Consider the following 20483-nt stretch of genomic DNA (forward strand, 5'->3'; position numbering starts at 1 on the left):
TATAGACAAAAAATCAACCAATTTTTAAAAATGTATTATATTTGAGGAGGAAGCATGGAAATTTACGTCATGCTAATTAGTAGAGGTGATAAACATCATCACTGAAATCTATCCGATGACTTGTAGACACACACAGGCACCAAGGATCCCAGTGCAACCGATTATGACTAGTAATAATCAGATGCGTACAGATTAGAGATGCATGTGCCAACATCTCAGTGTTAGTAGCAAAAACAATGAGTCTTTCTGCAAGGAACAATATATTCTAAAATGAAATGGAAATCTTTTTTAAAGGTTAAAAACTCATTCAATTTTATGTCTTACAGGGCTTATACTGAATTCAATATTGTATAACTGTATTAACTCAACTGTGAACCTAGAAACTTGCACCCACTTCTGAAAGAGATGTACTCTTGCTCTGGAGTGTGTTACTGAATATGTTAAAGCTGTAGTGAAATGCTTATTCTAATCATGTAGTTACTAAAAATTAAAAAAATGATTAAAAAATAATAAAATATTAAAAAAACCATGCTCCATATTTTTGGAGTCCACAGACAATGTGTCACTTGATATTTAGTTTGTAAATCTTTGCATGTGTTCCATTGTTTCCTAAGAATGAAATAGTCAAGAAATTATCCAATATGTTGGCACATACTGCAAACTGCCTTTCAGAAAGGGCTTCCAAAGCAAGTAGATTACATGTTGGTACTGCCCTGTGCTTAGCTCTGGAGGCCATTTAGTGTGTGTGTGTGTGTGTGTGTGTGTGTGTGTGTGTGTGTGTGTGACTCGCATGTGCCAGAGTGTGCCTGTAGAGGTAAGAGGACAACTGGAAAGAGTTCTCCCCTTCCACCATGGAGGATTCAGGGATGGAACTCCTTGAGTCATCTTGTGGGACCTGGGGTAGACTGTTTAAATTCAATTTTGAAAAGTGTCAGAACTTTAAGTGTAGCTGCCAAGATTAGGGTCTGTAAAATAACTCTGACAGTGATCTTCTCCTTTACAGTTGCATAGCTGTGGACAAATCCAAAACCCTGGTCTCTCAGCAACTTCCTGGAACGCTTCTGCCACCCTAGACCAGATCTCAGGAGTGGAGAATTCATCTAGCACAGAACACACTTTAGTGCTACACCCAGGAGCCCATCATCAGATTTGATTTTGTTATTTTGGTTTTAGTTTTTTGAGACAGGGTCTCCCTTGTAGCCCCAGCTGGTCTGGAACTCTATGTAGACCAGGCTGGCCTCAATCTTGCAGCGAGCCACCTGTCTCTGCCTCCTAAATGCTGGAATTAAAGTTGTGTTAGAATCCATGGGTTTTTCCCCAATCATGTGAGTTGGTAATTTAGGTAGGGCTCAGCTGAGATGGCTCATCTCTATTTTCTGAGGCTTTGTTCAAGTTCACCAACTTGTGCTTAAATGGCAAGCAGGGGCCTTACAAGTGTAGCAGATGGCTGCCTATCAGGAGGGTCAGTGGCATTAAATTGGCATCATGTCAGCTCAGGGTGCTCTAGCGACTTAGTCCTAAGTATTCCTCACACTCTATAGACTGAATTTGAAGAGCATGTGCTTACATGGTCTGGTTCTTGGTGATTTAAAAGAGCAGTCTTCAGCTGGGCGTGGTGGCACACGTCTTTAGTTCCAGCACTCGGGAGGCAGAGGCAGGTGATCCTTGTGAGTTCGAGGCCAGCCTGGTCTACATAGTGAGTTCCAGGACAGCTGGGGCTACAGGGAGACCCTGTCTCAAAAAAAGACCAAAAAAAAAATAGAGCAGGCTTCTTGCTGTGTTGCTGTGTCTTCACTTGGAGTGAGCTAGCTTTCTGGCCTCTTAGGGCACCAACCTATCCCTGGAATTCTACCCTGATAACTAATTACCTACCAAAGGCCTCACCTCCCAACACCATCACAAAGGATTAGGATTTCAACATGAATTTAGAGGAGATATAGAAAACAGTCGTGATTGAATATGTGCTGTTTACCTTCCAGCAGGCCAGATCTGGCTTGGGCCATCCAGGACGACATAGTGAGATCCTTTCACAAAAACAAAACAAAACAAAACAAAAACCTGAAAAACTGCAGGTGGAAATTCCATCTCACACACAAGAGATGTTTCCCCTCTGCCCTTCTGAGTTTTCCCAAGGCCCAGGGTTCTTAAATCTCTAGGTGTGGGCAGGGCCAATCCATGTAAGTCCTGGCATGTGAGTCACCCTGGAGTCATCTATAGGCCTGTTCGCTGTCTACTCCTTGAGGCACCTCTGGCTGCCCTGGGGGAAAATAACTGGAGAGAAAAAGCAGAAATTCTCAGAGTCGCGCTAGGACAGTGAGTAGGGTTAGCAGGTGGACAAGACGAGTAAAGGCTCAGGACAGGGGCAGGAAACAAAGGTGGTTCTGAGATATTCAACCTCTCCCCAAAGATGTCCAGTTTGGGAGGGAGGTTATCCCTTGCTTCCTGAAGCCTGCATGTGGGCTGCCTGCCTGGGCTCCCTAGCCTCATTTGTCCTTCTGCCCGAGTTAGGTCTCTTTAGCCTGGCATGCTGCCCCCACTGTCACAGAAGTCCTCACAGTGCCCAGCATTGTATGTGAGGTGCCATGGAAGTGCCACAAAGTGGGGTTCAGGCCATGGGCGTGTCTTCACCTGTGCAAGCACAATTCATGTGAATCCTTGGCATTGTGAGCACATATTCTAATCATATATTTATATAAATGTACTTATTTGTGTGTGTATGTGTGGGTGTGCCTATGCCGTAGCACGCGTGTGGCAGTCAGAGGACAACTTTCAGGAATCAGTTCTCTCCTTCTACCACACGGGTTCCTGGTATCAAACTCATGTCATCAGGTTTGGTGGCAAACAGCTTTACCCACTGAGCCATCTCACTGGTACATTATATATATTGTATTTTTTTGCTGCAGATATTTGATTGCTTTTGAGAAAATGTTTATATTTACTCATGTATTCCCTGCTTTTTGTACTCTTATTCTTGGAGAACTCAGTTCTCATATTTTACCATTTTAGCTCTACCAGTGAGCTAAATCCCCAACCCCCTAGTCTGTATATATGTATATAGTTTGCTTGTTTGTTTGTTTTTGAGAGCTTACTATGTAGCCCTGGCCTCGAACTTACAGATAGATCCACCTGCCTCTGCCTCCCGAGTACTGAGACTGAAAGCACGCACCACCAGGTCTGGCTGGTTTTTTGCTGTTGTTAAAGGATCTCACTATGTTGCCCAAGCTGGTCTCAGAGCACTTCCTGTCTCAACCTCTGGGATTCAAACCTGAAATATTACACCTCCTCACACTGACTCTGTAGCCAAGGCTGGCCTTGAACTCCTCATCCTCCTGCCTCCATTTCCTGAGTACTGGGATTTCAGGATTGGGCCACCATGTTCAGTGATTGGTTTAATTTGTTTTTAATCGTAGTGAAATATATGCTATGTAAAAGTTACTGGTTTTAGGTACTTCCAAGTGAATTGGAAGATAATTCACAATTCAGTGAAATTATCTCACAATGTTGTGTAACCATCACGACTATGTCCAAAACATTTTCATCATTCTGAACAGAAACTCTGTACCCTTTAAGCAATGATTTCTCATCCTCCCTCACCCCCAGACTAATAACCTCTAGTCTACTGAACTCAGAGAAAACCACTTGCTTCTGCTTCCCAAGTGCTTTAGTTCCAAGTGACTTCATGTTCAACCTAATTTACTTTCTATCTTTAAGAATTTGCCTATTCGGACTCCTTCCTGCTTGTGGAGCCGCAGCCATGGCTGTCACGGAGGAGGGCGCCCACAGGAAGGAGCGGATCCTCTGCTCGACATGGTTGGGACCCTCACGTAGACTTGCTAGAAAATAGACCCTGAGATATTGGCCTTCCTGCAGAAGCTGTGAAGTAGGGTGCAGATGAGTGTGGTGGGCGGCTCTGACTACTCTAAGATTGTGGAGCAGCTGCGGGATGGGGATGAAGTCATTGAGAAGTTTGATTATGTGTCTGCAGAGAATGGGACCATGCAGCACAAGCTTGGAAGGCTGCTCTCCAGGCAGACAATCCAGAACCACCTGGGGAAGGAGCTACTGTAGGACTTGATCAACTTCTGCCTCAGCTACATGGCTCTGCTCAGATTTCCCAAGAAGCATGGGACCGTCATTGAGTTACAGAACGGCATGCTGAACATCTCTGACAATCGGCTGCAGCTGCACCCTGGAGGAAAGGATTGAGTTCTCTGAATTGGACAAGAAGGAAAAGATCTGGGAGAAGTTCGTAGAAGCCCTGAAGACAGAGTTTGCCGGAAAGGGGCTGAGGTTCTCCTGAGGAGGCATGATCAGCTTTGATGTCTTCCCTGAGGGCTGGGATATGTGCTACTGCCTGGACAGCCTGGATGAGGACAGCTTTGACATCATCCACTTCTCTGGAAATGAGACCAGTCCTGGTGGGAACAACTATGATATCTATACTGACCCCTGGACCATCAGCCACAGTGTGGTCTCTCCTCAGGACACCATGCAATGATGCCAAGACCTTTTCTTCCCAGAGACAGCCCATGAGGCATGATGGTATCCCCAGCTGAGCACCGTGAGAGCTCTGCCCAAGCCTGAAGAGAGAACTATGGGGTGCAGAGGTTCTCCTTCCTGAAGCCTAGAATGAAGCCTCATCTGGGCCACTACAAGGACCAGGGTCTGGGGCAACTGTCCCCAGATAGGTAGCTCCTGACAAGATGGGTTCCTGTACTCTGCCCTGATGGCCCTGGTCTCAGATGCTGCTGGTCTTCCAGAACAGACCAGGTCTCCGCCCACCCTGGAGGGAAGTGTGTGAGTTATGCCATGGAGCCTGCTCACCTGCCACAGACAGACAAGGGGAGAGCAGCAAGGAAGGACACTGCTCAAAGGACTTTGTCACTTTGTGTTCTAGTAAAGGTCCCAGGACAAGGCAAAAACCAAGAAAACAAACAAACAAAAAAAGCCCCATGAATTTGCCTACTCTTAGTAGGTCACGGTAGCACACACCTTTAATCCCGCACAAAGGAGGCAGAGACAGGTGGATCTTTGTGAGACTGAGCCCAGCCTGGTCTACATAGTGATTTCAGGCCAGCTGGAGTCACAGGAGACCCTGTCTCAAAAAACAAAACAGCACCCACAAAAACCAAACCAAACCAAAACAACAACAAAAACAAACCCCCAAGAATTTGCCTATTCTTGGGCTGGGGGTGTAGATAATTGGTAAACTGCTTGCCTAACACGCACAAAGCCGTGGGTTCAATCCCCAGCAGTCCATAAAATGGGGCATGCGGACACATGCTTATAACCCAGGTCTTGGGAAGTGAAGGCAGGAGAATAAGAAGTTCAAGGTCATCCTCGATACATAGTGAGTTTGAGGCTAGTTTAGGCTACTTGAAGCCTTGTTTCACAAAACATTTGTTTACTCTAATATTTCATACAAGTGGGGTCATAAAATGTATGTCCTTTTGTGATTGGTTCATATTATTTAGCACAAACTCACGCTGGGCTCACAGGAGTGCACCAACACATCTGGCTCTAGAAATTCATTTTCTTTTTCATGCTGAATAAAGGAGTGTGAAGATGTAGATCAGTGGTAGAGCACTTGCCAGCCTGCTTGAGGCCTAGCACCACAACAAAAAACCTGTGTAATACCCCGTTGCATGTGTACCACACATTTTGCTTACCTATTCCTGTGTGGACATTACAGGGTTGTTTCCACTTAGCTACTGTAAATAATAGTGTACAAAGTTGTTAGAATTGGTGCCTTCTATCTAGTGGGATTGCTTGATCACAGCTGTAGTTTTGAGGAGCCTTCATATTGTTTTCCCAAGGCTGCAGCCATTCCGTTCCCACTAATCGGTTTCTGCCTGCAAACCAAAGTCCCTGATTCAACACCTCTCTGCTGTTTTCTTGCGACTGCAAAATGGGTATCAAAAGGGCTTCCTGAGAGGCGTGGTGGCGCATGCCTTTAATTCCCCCCTACACTGCGGAGGCAGAGGCAGGTGGATCTCTGTTGAGTTCCAGGCCAGCTCGGCCTGCAGAGCGAGTTCCAAGCCACTCGGCCTGCAGAGCGAGTTCCAGGCCAGCCAAGTTCCAGGCCCGCCCGGTTTACAAAACGAGTTCCAGGCCAGCCCAGTCTACAACGCGAGTTCTAGACCAGTCTGATCCATATAATGGAGTTCCAGCCTAGCCAGGTCCACATAGCGAGTTCCAGGCCAGCCCGCCAGTCTGGCCCACATAGCAAGTTCCAGGCCAGCCGAGTCTACATAGTGAGTTCCAGGTTAGCTAGGTCTACATAGCGAGTCTACATAGCTGGGTCTACATACACCGGTCTACACAGTGAGACCTTGTCTCAAAAAAAAAAAGGAAAGAGCCGGGCGTGGTGGCGCACTCGGGAGGCAGAGGCAGGAGGATCTCTGTGAGTTCAAGGCCAGCCTGGTCTACAAAGTGAGTTCCAGGAGAGCAGGGGCTACAGGGAGACACTGTCTCAAAAAGACCAAAAAAAAGAAAAGAGAAACGGGGTGGGGCATCTTGAGTCCAGGCCAACTGTTAGCAATCCACCGCCCCCAGATCTCCCAGGGGACAAGCGGCGGCGATCACATCCAGAATGAGGCGCTGGAGTGGCGGTGTCAAAACCTGCACTACGGAACCCCCCACTTCCGGGCGCTTCCGGATGACGTCACGCCGTATCGCTCTGCGCACGCGCCCCTCTGTGTTGCTGGGCAACTGCGCGTCTCTGCTTCTGGTCCCTGCTTGTCTGGCCCCCGGGCTCTCTGGGCTCCGGCGCTCGGTTGTTCCGGCCCCACCCGCAGAAAACGGTCGTGCAACGATGACGTCAGAGTCCTGGCTGGGCGTCGCGGACTCGGGAGATGGAGGAGAAGGAGCAGTTGCGGCGGCAGATCCGCCTCCTACAGGGTGAGGAGCAGCGGCCCGGGTGCCCGTCCCCTGTCCCTCGGTCGCCGCGGACCCTTCCGGAAGCGGCTGTTGTGGGTCGCGAGCCCCCGACGGGTGGCTCGGGTGGGCGTCAGCGGCCTGCGGGGTGCGGCCGGCGAGCGACAGGCCGGCTGGTGTGGGGCGGGAGCGGGTCCCGGCGGGCGTGAGCGGGGGTGTCGGGTCTGGCCCGGGGTCGCGTCCGGGCGCCGCGCATGCCTGGCCCACCGCCGGGCGCGTTTCCTGCCGCTGCCGTTGGCTGCCTTTCGCCGGACTCGGGCGCAGCCCCTTGGTAGTTCGGGGACTACCCAGACCTCAGTACCTCGGCTAAAAATTTAAGACTTACGTTGGGCTTTATATGCTTTAAATCTAGTTTCCAGAGTTACTCCCACGGAGAGCACATAGGCCTGGAAGGCGTGTATTGGGGCGCGTCCGTGCGGCCGGGCTCCTGCTTTGGCCTGCTGCTTGGGCTTCCCACGCACCCACCTGGAGGTGTCACATGGTCTGGACGTGGCGTTTCTGAGAAGGGTGTTGGTAACTGGGGGCCTAGTGCATCTGCCCGAGTTCCTTCTCTCCTACTCCAGGGCGTAGCGAGTAAAGCCTGGAAAGCCCCATGATGGTGGTTCTATAGAAGGGTGTGCCGTATCTTTTTTTTTTTTTTTTTTCTGTCAGGTGCTGGGTGCCAGAGGTGTCACTTCTTGGAGAGCACTAAGGTGCAGTCAGTCCTGCATCCTTTGCATGTGTGGGCAAGTCAAAGGGCCTCCGTGGAGGCATTGTCTTGTTCCTGTCCAGACATCACGGGTCGGTGCCTGACTGGTTTCTCTGTATGGAGTGACACTGGCCCTCAAAGCATTGTGGACCCAGGAGACCAGTGAATAGAGGCATCCCAATCCCAAGGCTGCATGTCCACTATAAGCAGGCAGGACAGGAATGAAGATTGAGGCTGAACAGTCTATGGTTCTCAGGCAGTGGAAGCTCTTATCAAACCAGTAGGGGCTCAGGAGGGAGATGAGGTCTGGGGGTCCTGGGCAGTCTTGACTGTTGCTGTTTAAATTCACACCTCCTGAGTCTGTGATTCTGTCTTCTCAGGTCTAATTGATGACTATAAAAACCTCCATGGCAATGCCCCTGCCCTGGGCACCTCAGCTGCTTCTCCATGGCAGCCATCCACTTACCAGGGTGGCAGGGCCTTTGGTGCCCGCTACCCTCGTCCAAGTCGGAGGGGTTTCTCCTCACACCATGGCCCTTCGTGGCACAAGAAATACTCCCTTGTGAATCAGCCTCCGGAATCCTCTGCCCCAGCGAGTGATCATGCTTTGCAGACATCTCTCAGGGCTGGGGGCAGCCAGTGGCCTGACCCCCAGCAGTATGTGCTAGAGAGACAGGTCCAGCTCAATCCAGATCAGAACATGGTCATCAAAATCAAACCGCCATCAAAGTCTGGCTCTACCAATGCTTCATGCGTCCAGCGGGGCTCCTTAGAAGACTATGATGACCTGTCTTGGAGTGACCAAAGACCCCAGGAAGATGAGGGTGAGCTCCCTGGTGGGCAACTGCAGCCCAGGCCAGGAAGAATCAAGGCGGGCTACGGTGTGGAGGACCCCCTACTGGTCTGCCAGAAGGAGCCTGGCAAGCCCCGGGTAGTGAAGTCTGTGGGTAGGGTGAGTGACAACCCCTCAGAGCACCGGTGGACGGTCAGTGAGAGTGAAATTACCATCAAGGCACACTTCCCCACCTCTGTCCTTCCTTCATGCCCTCGTGTGGCCCAGGGCCGGAAGGTGGGCCTTCATTCTTCTTCAGTCTGTGCCGAACAGCTCATTGGGGACCAGAGAGCAAATGCTGACTGTACAGATCAGCCATCTCCCTTGGGCTCCGTGGTGGCTCCAGTCAGACCAGCCACAGGGACCAGGCAGGCCAGGGAGGCCTCCCTTCTAGTGTCTTGTCGAACGAACAAATTCCGGAAAAACAACTACAAGTGGGTGGCTGCCTCAGCAAAGAGCCCCCGGGCTACTCGGAGAGCCCTCAGTCCCAGAACAGCTATGGAGAGTATGAACAAGGCCCCTTTTGGCACAGCTGGAAAGACAGAGAAACCACAGCCTAGTGCTGACCCAGAGACCAGACCTGGGAAGCTGGCTGCCTCCTCCAAGCTGGGGCCCTCCCCCAGCAAATACAAGTGGAAGGCTTCCAGCCCCTCTGCTTCTTCCTCTTCCTCCTTCCGTTGGCAGTCAGAGACTGGCAGCAAGGACCATACCTCTCAACTCTCTCCAGTCCCATCTAGGTCTCCCCCAGGAGACAGGCTAGCAGTGGGACCTAGCAGCTTGAAGCCCATCTTTGGAGAGACACCGCTTTCTGCTTACAAAGTGAAGAGCCGCACCAAGATCATCCGGAGACGTGGTGGCACCAGGTGTGTACCTTACCATCCTGCTGTGTCCTGTCTAGGTGCATAGGGCAGGGTGGGGCTCACAAGGTCTTTTTGGCTCCTGAATTGTGGAATTTGGGCCATTGTGTCATCTCACCTTGTGCTTTCTTCTTGATCTTCGTGTTGGGGGAAAAGAAGGCCCATGTTGGGTGTATTCAACACCACTGATGTGTGTCCTGAGCTGGGAGCTTTGCGTGTGATTGTGTGCCATGTTTCTAGCAGGAGTACTGGCAGTACTGTTGTCTTAAAGATGTGTAGGGTGAAGCTCAAGTGATTCAGGGCTTACTTGGGGCCTCAGCTGGCTCTTGGTGATGCTCACAGACCCATCATTTTTCCTGTTGGTGAGAAACTAGGAGGTTGTTGGGGGCATTTTCCCTTTCAGATGGGCAGGGTTCAAAGACGTGGTATCATGTCAGGCGAGCTGATTGGGGACCAGCACCCTAAGTCTGTCCAGTGTGTAAGAGGAGTAGGATGCTGTGTGAATGCTGCGTGTCTGCTCTGACCTGAAGCAATGGACCATGTGTCTGAGCTAGGTGGTGGCCTGGGATGCCGGCTTTCCTGCTTTCCTGCTCTGCCCTCACATTAGGGCTTTAGGTTCCAGGAGGTCAGGTCTTGTGGGACACCTAGCCCTGACCCAGGCAGATGCTTGTATCATTTTTCATGGTGGGTGGAAGTGAGAGGGGCTGGCATGCTGCAGTCCCCAGGCTTTCCCTGGTTGGAACGCCTTGGCCACCTTTGAAGAGCGCTGAGGTATCCAATGGCCATCATCCCAGAGGAAGCAGATGGTACGACATCTTAGCTGGCCCCTTGGTGGTCAGGTGACCTGGCCTAGCTACTGCTTTCTGAGTGCATGTCACTTTCTGAGATCCCCACCCTTGAATGACCATGGGAGACTCAAAGATGGCATCATAGCCCAGAGTGTTTAGGGTCAAGAACTTCAGGTCAGCAGCTAGTGGCAAGGGTGCTGGCTGTGCTTACTGGAAGAGGGCCTGCCTATACTACCACACATGCTATTCCAAGAGATACTTCCTTTCCTTGCTGTGATTCCCCCTAAGGAAGTTCTTCCTGCTGTCTGACCATGGTCTTTGGCTTTGTATAAGCTCACTCCCTCTGATTTTGTGCCCCAGACAGGTGCTGTATGTAGTTACCTGCCCCTGACTCACATTCCTCCCAGCACCTAGAGGATGGTCTTGCTCTCATTTGCTGGTGCCTTCCTCTATTGTGAGGACCTTAAAGTATCCTTCTTGCAGATGTGCCAGGGAGATGGCTTGTAGGTCAGGTGACGGCTCCTCGTGGAGCCCATTCTTCTCTACCCCTTCCTCCCCTAGTCCTGTGTAGGGGCCCACCTCACTTTGGGGAAGGGTGGATGCCCTGGGATGGGGTCAGGGGTTGAGACCACTCTCCTCTGCTCTACTTGGGGAGTATGGCAGCCTGTGCTAGCTCCGGGTGAGAAAAGTGGTTGGGCAGATCCACGCAGGAGCCTGTTGGTAGCTGTTTGTGTTTTGTCTCCATAGCCTTCCTGTGGAAAAGAAGAGCAGCCCCTTAGCTGCTGCCACCACCAAAACCCACCTCAGCCAGCGACGGAGACAGGCCCTCCGTGGAAAGAATAGCCCCTTTCTGAGGAAGAACCCCCACAAGGGCCTGATGCAGGTCGCTAGGCATCGGCTGTGCTCCCTGCCACCCAGTCGGGCCCACCTCTCCACCAAGGAAGGTATGCCACGGAGGAAGGGCTCTGGGTACAGGCTGCAAACAGGCTATACTCTCCTCAGCTAGTTAGGAACTGAGTTAGGAGGGTGGGTATGGGAGTAGGTGAGAACTGAAGGGCTGTGTAGCGGGCACTGGGACCACAAAGACATGAAGAAGCAAGGCTGGAGGGTGCTAGCGGTCAGGGCGTCCTGTGTGCTTGAGTCTGGATCTTCCTATGTGACTGAAAGCAGGGGGAGTGGAGGAGGTGCTAGGTAGCTGCAGTGCAGTGACTGGATGGGAGTGTGGAGAGGGATGAGCTAGGTAGTCTAGGCTGGGTTCCCTGTGGCCTGTTGGGGAGGATGGATTGAGGAGAGCTTGAGGAGGTGGTGGCAGGGCCTGCCGGCGTGAGCTGATCGGGTGGGAAGAAGGGCTTCAGGACTCCTGCTGCCATCCTCTAGGTCAGTGCCACTTGCTGTGCCTACGGCTGGTGTATTCCTTCTTTAGACCTGGGCAAAGTGGGGTGTAGACTGGGGACGGCAAAGCAGGAGTGCTGGCATAGTGTCCCCTAGCTCCCCAGTAGGCAGGAAGGAATGAGGGGTCCTAAGTTCCCTGACTCCACCTGTGGTGCCTTGAATGGGCACAATGGGTGTGTGAGGGGGCTGCTGGAGCTGCTGCTGCTCCCACTAGGAATGGAGGGATGGATAGCCTCATAATTACAGACAGATGTGATGATCGCATTGGGGAGGGGGTATTCCTTTTGGAAAATGGGCTCTGGGAGGCTTTCCACTTACTCATTCACCCTTCTGCCCACCAAGCATGTGTTGGGCACCTTGGGGCTAAGTACCATCATCCGCTCCTAGGTCATGGTCCAGTGGTGAAGACAGGTGGCTGCCTGAGTCCTTGTAAATAGCTTGGACAGATGGCGATGGGTGGTAAAGGTGTCCTGAGAATGAGGAAGCAAGAGAGCATAGTTATGGGCTGCAGGGAGGGTGTTAGCACTCAACAGGCACTGGGGGGGCTTCCTGAGGAGAGCCTACTGAGGAGAGGCAGTAGCGCCCAGCTATGCAGGTAGAGACAGTGGTCGGACCCAGAGAAGAAGGAAGGCCGATAGCCAAAGTACTGTTCAGGATTAGAGAAGGGGATGACCACGATGAGGAGGACACTAGGTCATGGGGAAGGTCCTTTAGGCCACAGTGAGGAAAAGGAGTAGGTTCTGGTTAAGTTAGGATGGGGCAGTGTAGAAGAGGAAGCTAGGAGGGCGCTGTGTCAGCACTCTCAGAAACATCAGGAAGCAGTGCTGGGCCTCAGGTCGGAGCAGGAGGAGTCAGGATGGCAGTATGCAAGGCTTGGCATGTGAGGCCGGGGGAGGGGCCTCATCTTCTCAAGCAGGCTGAGCCTGTGCCTACTATGGCCACTCAGGCAGGTGGCCCCAGAGACTGCCACTGCAAAACTCCAGACAGGCAGAGGCCACTGGGAGGCTGTTCACAGGAGATGGGCCTGGCCAGGGTTTCGACTGAGGAGAGGAAAGTGAGGACAGTGATTTCTCTGGGCTGGGCATGGATAGCCTTTGGCTTATACCAGGAACAGGCATGTTGCTTCCTCAGCCCCCTCCTGCGAAACTCAGCCTGCCTCTTTCCCTGCTTGCCCAAGAGCTCCATCCTGAAGGATGTTCCAGGCACTGGCCAGGCTTGCATCTCTGGGCTGAGGGGGTTTCCACATCGAAAAGTGGAGCTCTTCTGTGTCTAAGGAGTAGAACCCCAGGCTCATGTGACTGTTAGAGGGCAGGGTCTTCCAGTGGACAGGGCAGTGGATAGGGGCTGCCCCTTTGTCTGCTTGCTTGGAATACTCTTTTTTTGCTTCCCTCCCAGAAAATGCTCAGCCCTGATTCTTGATCTCTTGGTGCGCTGGTGTCCAGGGAGATACCCAATTGCCTGGTAGACTCTGTACCCAGGAGTGGGTGGCCTGGCAGCTGCTGGTTGGTCCCTCCCCCCAGGTCTCTACCTCTGCCCTACTGAGTGGTCTAACAGCCAGCAGAGGGTGCACTTTCCCCTCTTATCCCTTCTTCATCCACCTTTTTCTGGTAATTGATTGCCTAATTTCCTCTTTATGTGAAAGAAAGCAGATATCAAGTAATTTGCAGCAATAACCTGCTAATGCTGGGCCAGTATCGAAACTCCCCTGTTCATTTCAAGTGGCAGATAAAACACTAATACATAATTATCCTTGCAAATTGGATTGTTTTAAATAACCAAAAGGCTACGGCCAGGAGAAAGCGATCCCATCTCCCTCGAGTTACTCTTGCAGCGTAATTGCCGCGTTCAATCAATTTCCCTGGCATTAGAAATTCCATCACAATCAACATTAAGCTTTATTCATTGTGATGGCTAAGAGCCGGGCCATTTCTTCTCTTTTTCTTAACTGGCAAAATTAATCAGGGAAAAGATTTTAAACATTTACCCGTGCGAAAGAGGTCAGCCCTGCCACTATATTGCTCAGCAGATAAGGGGGCTAATAAAAAGAAAATTGAATTACTAATGATCACCAGGAACGGACTATATAAAGTGTGGCAATCGCCAGTTCAGGAGAAGGAGAATCAATTTTCTTGGGACAAGGTGCGCTCATTTTTTATTTTGGCGCATATTATCAGCAATTTAATTTGAGAGCGCATAAACAGGAGGAAACAGTTAGGGAATAATGAGCCTGGAGGTGTAAAGCGCTGCAGGATATATGCTGTACACAATTTATTTGGCACAACAGATAATCGCTTTAATTGAATTCGAAACTGCACTGTTCAGCAGCTGTGGGGCTACTAATGCCTAGGGACTCAGTGTCAGGAAGGCTCCAGCCTAACTCGGTGCCTCCCTTCCAGAGTCAGCCTTTGGTTGCAGGGTGGGATGGGAGCCCTGAGGGGCCAGGGAGCCATGTGTGCTAGGTCTGCAGTGGAGACCTGCTTGGTCTGTCTCTCATGGACAGGTCCTCGAAAAGGCATTTGAGGAGAAGAGATGAAAGCTTTAGGGATGTGGCAGTTATAGTCATACGTTGATGCTCTGACTTTAGCCAGTCCGGGGATGTGGGACCTGGGGGTTTTGTGGAAAGCTTCTAGGCTCACTCACCAGGCTGTGGCCTAGGCCCAGTTTGTAGCCAGGTTCCCTGAGCTGTGTTCAGAGGGTGCTGTTTTAATCTGACATACCAGCCAACTCTCTACCTACTGCCCCGTATTGCGTAGCTGCTTAGTGTCAGTAAATCATGGGATTCCTCACCAACATCTTGGAAATTGTGGCTGCCCAGTGCCAAGGAAGAGCCACCCTGAGTGGGCAGGCTATGGTGTCGTCACCTCTCTGGGGTCTACTCAGGTGGGAAGACCCTTCTTCATCTGCCTAGGGTGGATGTGTGGTCATCATCTGTCCTTCCCTTCCTGAACTTCTTCTATGTTAAAACCTTGGCCTTGCCCTGAAAATGTAAATGCCTTGTCAGATAAATCACTAGTGTTGCAAGTTCTTAGTTGGAGCTTGCTAGAGGACGGGACACAAGGGACCAGTTGGATTTTCACAGTGGTTTTATGCCAACAGTAGGCTGACCTAGGAGACCTGTGGCCACCTAGGCTCTCACATGAGCCTCCCTGGCATAGCTACCTGTCTCTGGCACAGAGTTCTTTGGAATGTGTTAGGAACCATCCCTCATTTCACTGTGGTGGCTCTATGGTGTGGAGGAACCACTTGTTAGTATTTATGGATGAGAAGCTGAGTGTCCACACATCTTGATCAATGGCAGAAGGGTAGGTGAGGGTCTTGGCTCCTTGTCTAGCCAGGTGTCACTCAATGCCAGGTCCTCCCATCTTGCCTAGGGTGAGAATCTTCTGGGATGGGTGCTCATTTCCAGATTCAGAGGTTGCCAGGGAAGTGCCCAGCGAGTCCTCTGAGTGTAAGCCCTGTTGGCCTCTTTTCACCCTTTCCAACCCTGCCCAGTTCCCCTTACCAACAACTGCGTGGCTGTTCTGCCATCTTCAGCACCAGAGGCACCCAGGGCACAAAGGCCTCTGAAAAGTCAAAGAATGGCCTTGAAGGACTGGTACCCGTGGAGGGCTCAGGACCCCTCAGGCATACAGTACTCTTGGCATGGACCTATAGACTCTCCTGGGAGACTCTTCATTGTCCCTTCCTGCTGCACAGGCAAATGTGCTCAGACCAGCTGTCCTTCTTGGCCTCTTGTGCATTTAGGACCTGTCCTTTAAGGCCTTTCTTTGACTTTTCAGAGGTCTTTGTGTCCTGGGTGCTTTTTGTGCTGTCTCCCCCTCCCGCCGGGACAGAGTTCTCAAGCAGGCTTTCCTGGTACATGTGGGTATTTTCAGAATCACCTCAGTCAGCCATTCTGGGGAGGGGCAGCTTTTCAGGCACTTTTGGGCATGGGAGGCCCTGCCACATTCCTCCTCTAGTGATGGCTTCAAACTCTGTTCACTGATCTGTGGTACTGGGGACTGAGCTTAGGGCCTTGCACACACCAAGCAAGTACTCTCCCACGGAGCTGGACCCTCAGTCTTCATTTTTGTTTTTCGCTTTTAGACAGGGTCTCATTAAGTTTTTCAGGTTGGCCTTGGACTCACTCTGTAACTCAAGGAGGCCTTGAACTTGTGATCTGCCTCAGCCTTCTGAGTAGCTGGGATTAATTATATTTCTCACATCCCCTACATTTTTTTCCTTTTTTTTTTTAAAGACAGTCTTGTACAGTCCAGGCTGGTCTTGGGCTAACTATGTAGTTGAGGATGATCTTGACCCTCCTGCCTCCACCTCCACCCACATGCTGGGATTATAGGCATGCACCACCATGCCTGGCTTTCATGTCCCTTTCACCAAAGTGTGATTGATTCTTGCCTACCTTGTCTCTGGCCAGGCTTGGTCCTCTAAAAGCCCTGCCCCTTTCTGAAGGCCTCACTCCTCCTTGGTCAGGACCTATTCATTTGTGGCCCAGACCTCACCCTCCTTGGCCAAGCCCCACTACTCTGGCCAGACACTACCCTGGCACAGACTGCCCCTTTGATAGGCCCTGCCTCTGAAGGCCTTGCCTATCTCCATTCAGACCTCCCCATAACTAGGCCTATCACTCCAGCTAACGTAGGTCAGTACTCTGTATCTGTCTACTTTCATTTGGTTCTCTACCAGACTACTCTTCCCATAGATATTCAGGGCTCCCTGCCTTCATTCAGGCATCTGTTGGGTGTCCGTGGTCAACCTTGCAAGTCCATCTGCTTTAGGGTTATCTTGGCTTCCTATTTCTGTGTCGTTTTCTTGGTTGGGTGAATTGCTGTGTTTATTGTCTGTATTGTCTCACTGGACAGGTGCTGCAGATGAAGGCTTTGCCCCACTTACCTTGTCTATCTGACCTTGGCACATACCTGTGAGTCTTGGTACAGGTCAGAAGTGGGGGTGGCTCATTCCATTACAGAAATTGTAGGAGGTACTGTGTAGGGTAGGGTTCTCACACTCTGCTGGGTGAAGGTTGTTCTAATTCAATTTTTTCTTTTGTTTTGTTTTGAGATAGGGTCTCCCTGGTAGCCCCAGCTGATCTGAAACTCACTGTATAAACCAGACTGGCCTCAATCTCACAGAGCTCTACCTGCCTCTGCCTCTTGAATGCTGGGACTAAAGGCGTGCACCACCATGCCTGGCTAAGGTTGTTCTAATTCTGTCAACACGTGTTGAAAGCCAGTTTGTGGCCTCATCTCAGAGCTCTTTCTGGGAGAGCAAGCCTGCTGTGCTGGGAAACCCTGCTTCATCTGCCCTCCCAGGCTAGGCAGAGCTTAAGGGCTTGGTCAGTGCCTGAGCAGGAAGATGCGTACCATGGTGTGTCTGATAGCCTGTTGAGAGCCACACTGCTCACCTGTGAGAAGTCAAGTCCTTCTGAGGCCTGGACTGTTTGAACACTGTCAAGTTCAACAGCTGAGGAGGAGAGAGCCTGGAAGGGATGATTTGCCAGGAGAAGCAACAAGTTTCCTGCTAGGATATTGCTCTTGCCCTGTGCAGTGTATGGTGGGGGCTGGTAGTGGTATGCTTGGAGGGCCAGCGGGCAGAGAGCGGAAGGCCACTGTCTTGCTCTTGAGTCTCTATGGGGTGGCATTTTCTCACCACTTGTCATTGAGGGCAGTTGGGAAAGGGAGGAGCAGGCTTGCCAGATGAGAATGCTCACAGGCTGGCCACGTAGCAGCACTGGGAGCTGCAGTCTCTTTGGTGCCCACCTTCTGGTTGGTCCTAAACTGGGCGGCCCTCTGGGAGCTACTGCCAATGGAATGTATCCATTGACGGCAGAGAGCCTCAGGAGTGGCAGCATCTTCCTCTGCCTGAGGTAGCATGGGCAGTGTGTTAGTCACTGCTCTGTTGCTGTGGTAGAAACACTGACCAAAGCAGTTTATAGAAGGAAGAGTTTATTTGAGCTTACGGTTCCAGGGGAATTACAGTCCGTCATGGCAGGGAGGCCTGGTGGCTAGAGGTGGCTGGAGCAGGAGCCGCAGAAGCTAAGCTCTCACGTCGTCACGCAGGCACAGGAAGCAAGAGAGCGACTGGAGATCTGGCAAGGCTTAAGAACTCTCTAAGCCCACCCCCAGTGACGTGCTTCCTCCAGTATGGCCACACCTTCTAAAACCTCCCCAAACAGCGCCATCATCTGGGGACAGAATGTCCATACACTTGGGGCCTATGGGGGACATTTTCATTTAAACCACCGCAGGCAATAACCCTTGACATTGTTGGCTGGCTGCCTTCTAAGTCAGCCCAAAGCATGGGTCTTTGTGGGGGAGCAGAGAGCTGCAGTCAACCCAGCACAGGCCACAGGATGAATGCTGCTGTCTCCCTAGCCCCAGCCCCGGCCGAGGTGGCAGATGCTGCAGAGAAGATAGTAGACGTGCATTGAGGTCCAGGGTTCTTGTTGGAGTGCTCAGGGAGGGCTTGCTGTACCTGTAGGGCAGGGCTCAGGGTCCGGGGCCTGGGTGAGAGGCCAAGCTAGATGTCAGCCTTTCCTGTTGGATGCTGGGAGCAGCCACATCTGGTGTGCAAGTTCTGGAACTTGGCTGAGATATTGTGCACATAGTGACTTAGCCTGTCTAAACTGGTTGGTACAGTTGCCTTGCTTTGGGAGTTGGGGCCCCCTGTGTTCCTTGAACTGGTGTCAGTTTCCCTATCTCAAAATTAGAGTTGGCTGCTCCCAGGGTTGCTGTGCAGACGGAGGGAGTAGAGTCTACAGGCCAGTATGTTGTTCCTGTGGACTGTGTGGCTGCTGCTGCTGCTGCTGCCACCCGGGAGTCCCTGCCCAATGCCTAGGGCTTTGTGATCCATCACTGCTCTCTGGTATGCAGCTGTGCTGTTCGATTTTACTACAGCAAACACTGTTAAAGGGCGTGAGAGCAGTTAAATCTGGAGTCCTGCTTTCATAAGGGAAAAAGAAAGTGCTGAATTGGGCTCTGGGAAAGGCAGCCACAGCGATCCTTGGATCTTGCATAAATTATCAGGCATGCTGGAGGCCTCCAGTTTTACGTTTGTCGTGGCCATACTAATTAATTATTCCACAAGAATTGGCATAAGAGTGCACGGCCATGAAGCTGAAGACTAGGCTTGCCCTGTCTGTTTCCTGACTTGCAAAGGCTAGTGGTATCAGGGTGGCCAGAGCTTTGACCTCTAGGGCAGCAGGCCCTTGGTCCTCTGGCTTAGGACAGTTTGAACAGCTCCTTTGTAGAATGAAGTGAGTAGTTTTCTCGTTACTGTGGACCTGGCCAGAGGTTGCATATCCCCTGTGTCCTGGCAGACTATAAACAAACATGGCAATTTGGCCAGTGAGCTTGAACTGGCTTTAAGGTCTCAGGAGCTAGGCCTCCAGCAGGTGCTGGGCTTCAGGGTTAAACTCTGCCCAGTTGCCTCTGGCTGGGTTGTTGGGGCCCACAGAGCCTGCTGACTCCCATGAGAATGTGCTGCTGAGCACCCAGGGTTTCCAGAGAGCAAGGCATTAAGATTGTCCTAGGTGCCACCCTCCATGTCCTGGTCTGTCCTCCAGCACCAGGGCCCTGAGGTAGTGTTGGAACACAGTTTAACACACTTGTCTCCTGTTTGCTTCCTGGCAATGACCTTCACTAGCTGGTGGTTCTCCTTGCCTGAGAAGGATGTGAGGTTGTGCCAGTCCTTGTGGGGGCCACCTGGTGAGAAAACCAGATTTGATTGTGTGTCTAGGTAGTTCCTACCTGCTAGAGGTTAGGTGTGGCTTTGTAGGTCCTGACAATTTGGTACCTTAGTTTACATCCTGTCTCCTTTCCTGCTGGGGTGCTAACCTCCCCTCTGCCCTACTGCAGGGTGCCTTTTACCCCTGCAACCCCTCTCTTCCCATGGTATATTTTGCAAAGGTCCTTTGCTGTGACACCAATCAGGCCAAGCTAGGTGTGATCGGAATTCTATGTGGATGTGCGTCTCAGCTGGGAAACCCTGTAGTTCTCACTGGTTCCCCTGCCCAACACTCACAGCATGCTGGGAATGTGGTCCTGGTGAGAAAGATACCTCAGTTTCTTTTGGTGTCTCCTGCCCTCCTCTGTGCCATCCCTGTCCTGGCACATGGCCAGTGGTGTAGCCCTGGTGGCCCATTAGCACTAAGGTGAGTCTTGGTAGAAGGTGTTGTAAAGGCAGAGAGAGCCTTTTAGCTGGGGTCTTTGCAGCTGCAGTGGCCCTAGGCTGGTCAGGGCTTCCTGAGGGCCAGAGGATAACAGGATGTTGGTGGCAGGTAGGTTTCACACCTGGGGTCGGGGGGCAGGGTCAGAGGGTGCTGTGAACAGAGTACAGGATGAGGGGAACCACAGCATTGGATCCCCAGGAGGGTATTCCAGTGGCCCCCGAGGCTCTCCTCAGCTGATTGTTGGGACTGTCTTCTTTGTTGGAGCTGAGAGCTGTCAGGTTCATTCTACCCCTCCCCCACCCCATCAAGTATCTTTTGTCATGGCCTTCTTTCCAGTATGCTTTGAGAGGGTCTCTTTGCGCTGTATGGGGCCACCAGTGACTTTGTCTCTCATTGTGAGGCAATCGAGGGTTAAGCCAATGCTGTTAAGTCAGTGCTGTTCAGATTAGTGTTTGGTGCCTGTTGTAATGGAAAACACTAAGGTTTTAGAGGTTGTATGCCTGTCCAGAGTCAGTCTGCAAGCCCCAAGCCCTTGCTCTTCTCCCCTGGCCCTGTGAAGGTCTGCACTCTCTTGGGCCCCATGGGCAGTTTTCTATAGGGGATGGGACTTAGTCTGTCTCCACTGTTGTCCTGGGGAGAAGGGGCTCCTCCGGACCCTCACACATCCAGGAGATGGGCCAACTGCTGGGCTAAGTGCCAACTGCAGGCAAATGCCCCTAATGTGGAGTTGGAGCCAGTTTGTGGTGGGATGCAGTGATGGGTTCTAGGTAGATCAGGAAAGGGACTTGCATCCTGGACCTGTGTTCTAAGTGGGGAATAGAGG

General features: G+C 51.5%; 1 protein-coding gene and 1 pseudogene across 3 annotated transcripts in view; both read left to right on the forward strand.

Annotated features, from left to right (window-relative positions):
* The first annotated feature begins 3754 nt into the window (after positions 1-3754).
* On the forward strand, positions 3755-4540 carry LOC103735292 (annotated as a pseudogene).
* A 2203-nt stretch (positions 4541-6743) lies between these two features.
* The window catches only part of Zc3h3 (zinc finger CCCH-type containing 3), a 101793-nt gene continuing 88053 nt past the window's right edge, over positions 6744-20483 (forward strand). For 2 of the 3 annotated variants that reach the window (XR_003849769.1, XM_029564234.1), the window contains exons 1-3: positions 6744-6900; positions 8005-9319; positions 10849-11045. Coding sequence is in view for 2 of the 3 variants with exons in the window: in XM_029564234.1 (XP_029420094.1) it covers positions 6855-6900; positions 8005-9319; positions 10849-11045 (1558 nt within the window). In the remaining variant the exon portion in view is untranslated. The remainder of the gene's footprint in view (positions 6901-8004; positions 9320-10848; positions 11046-20483) is intronic. The other variant, XM_008834527.3, reaches the window with a different exon arrangement.

The sequence above is a fragment of the Nannospalax galili genome, unplaced genomic scaffold, assembly GCF_000622305.1.
Source record: "Nannospalax galili isolate Female #2095 unplaced genomic scaffold, S.galili_v1.0 scaffold717, whole genome shotgun sequence".
NCBI classification, from domain to species: Eukaryota; Metazoa; Chordata; class Mammalia; order Rodentia; family Spalacidae; genus Nannospalax; species Nannospalax galili.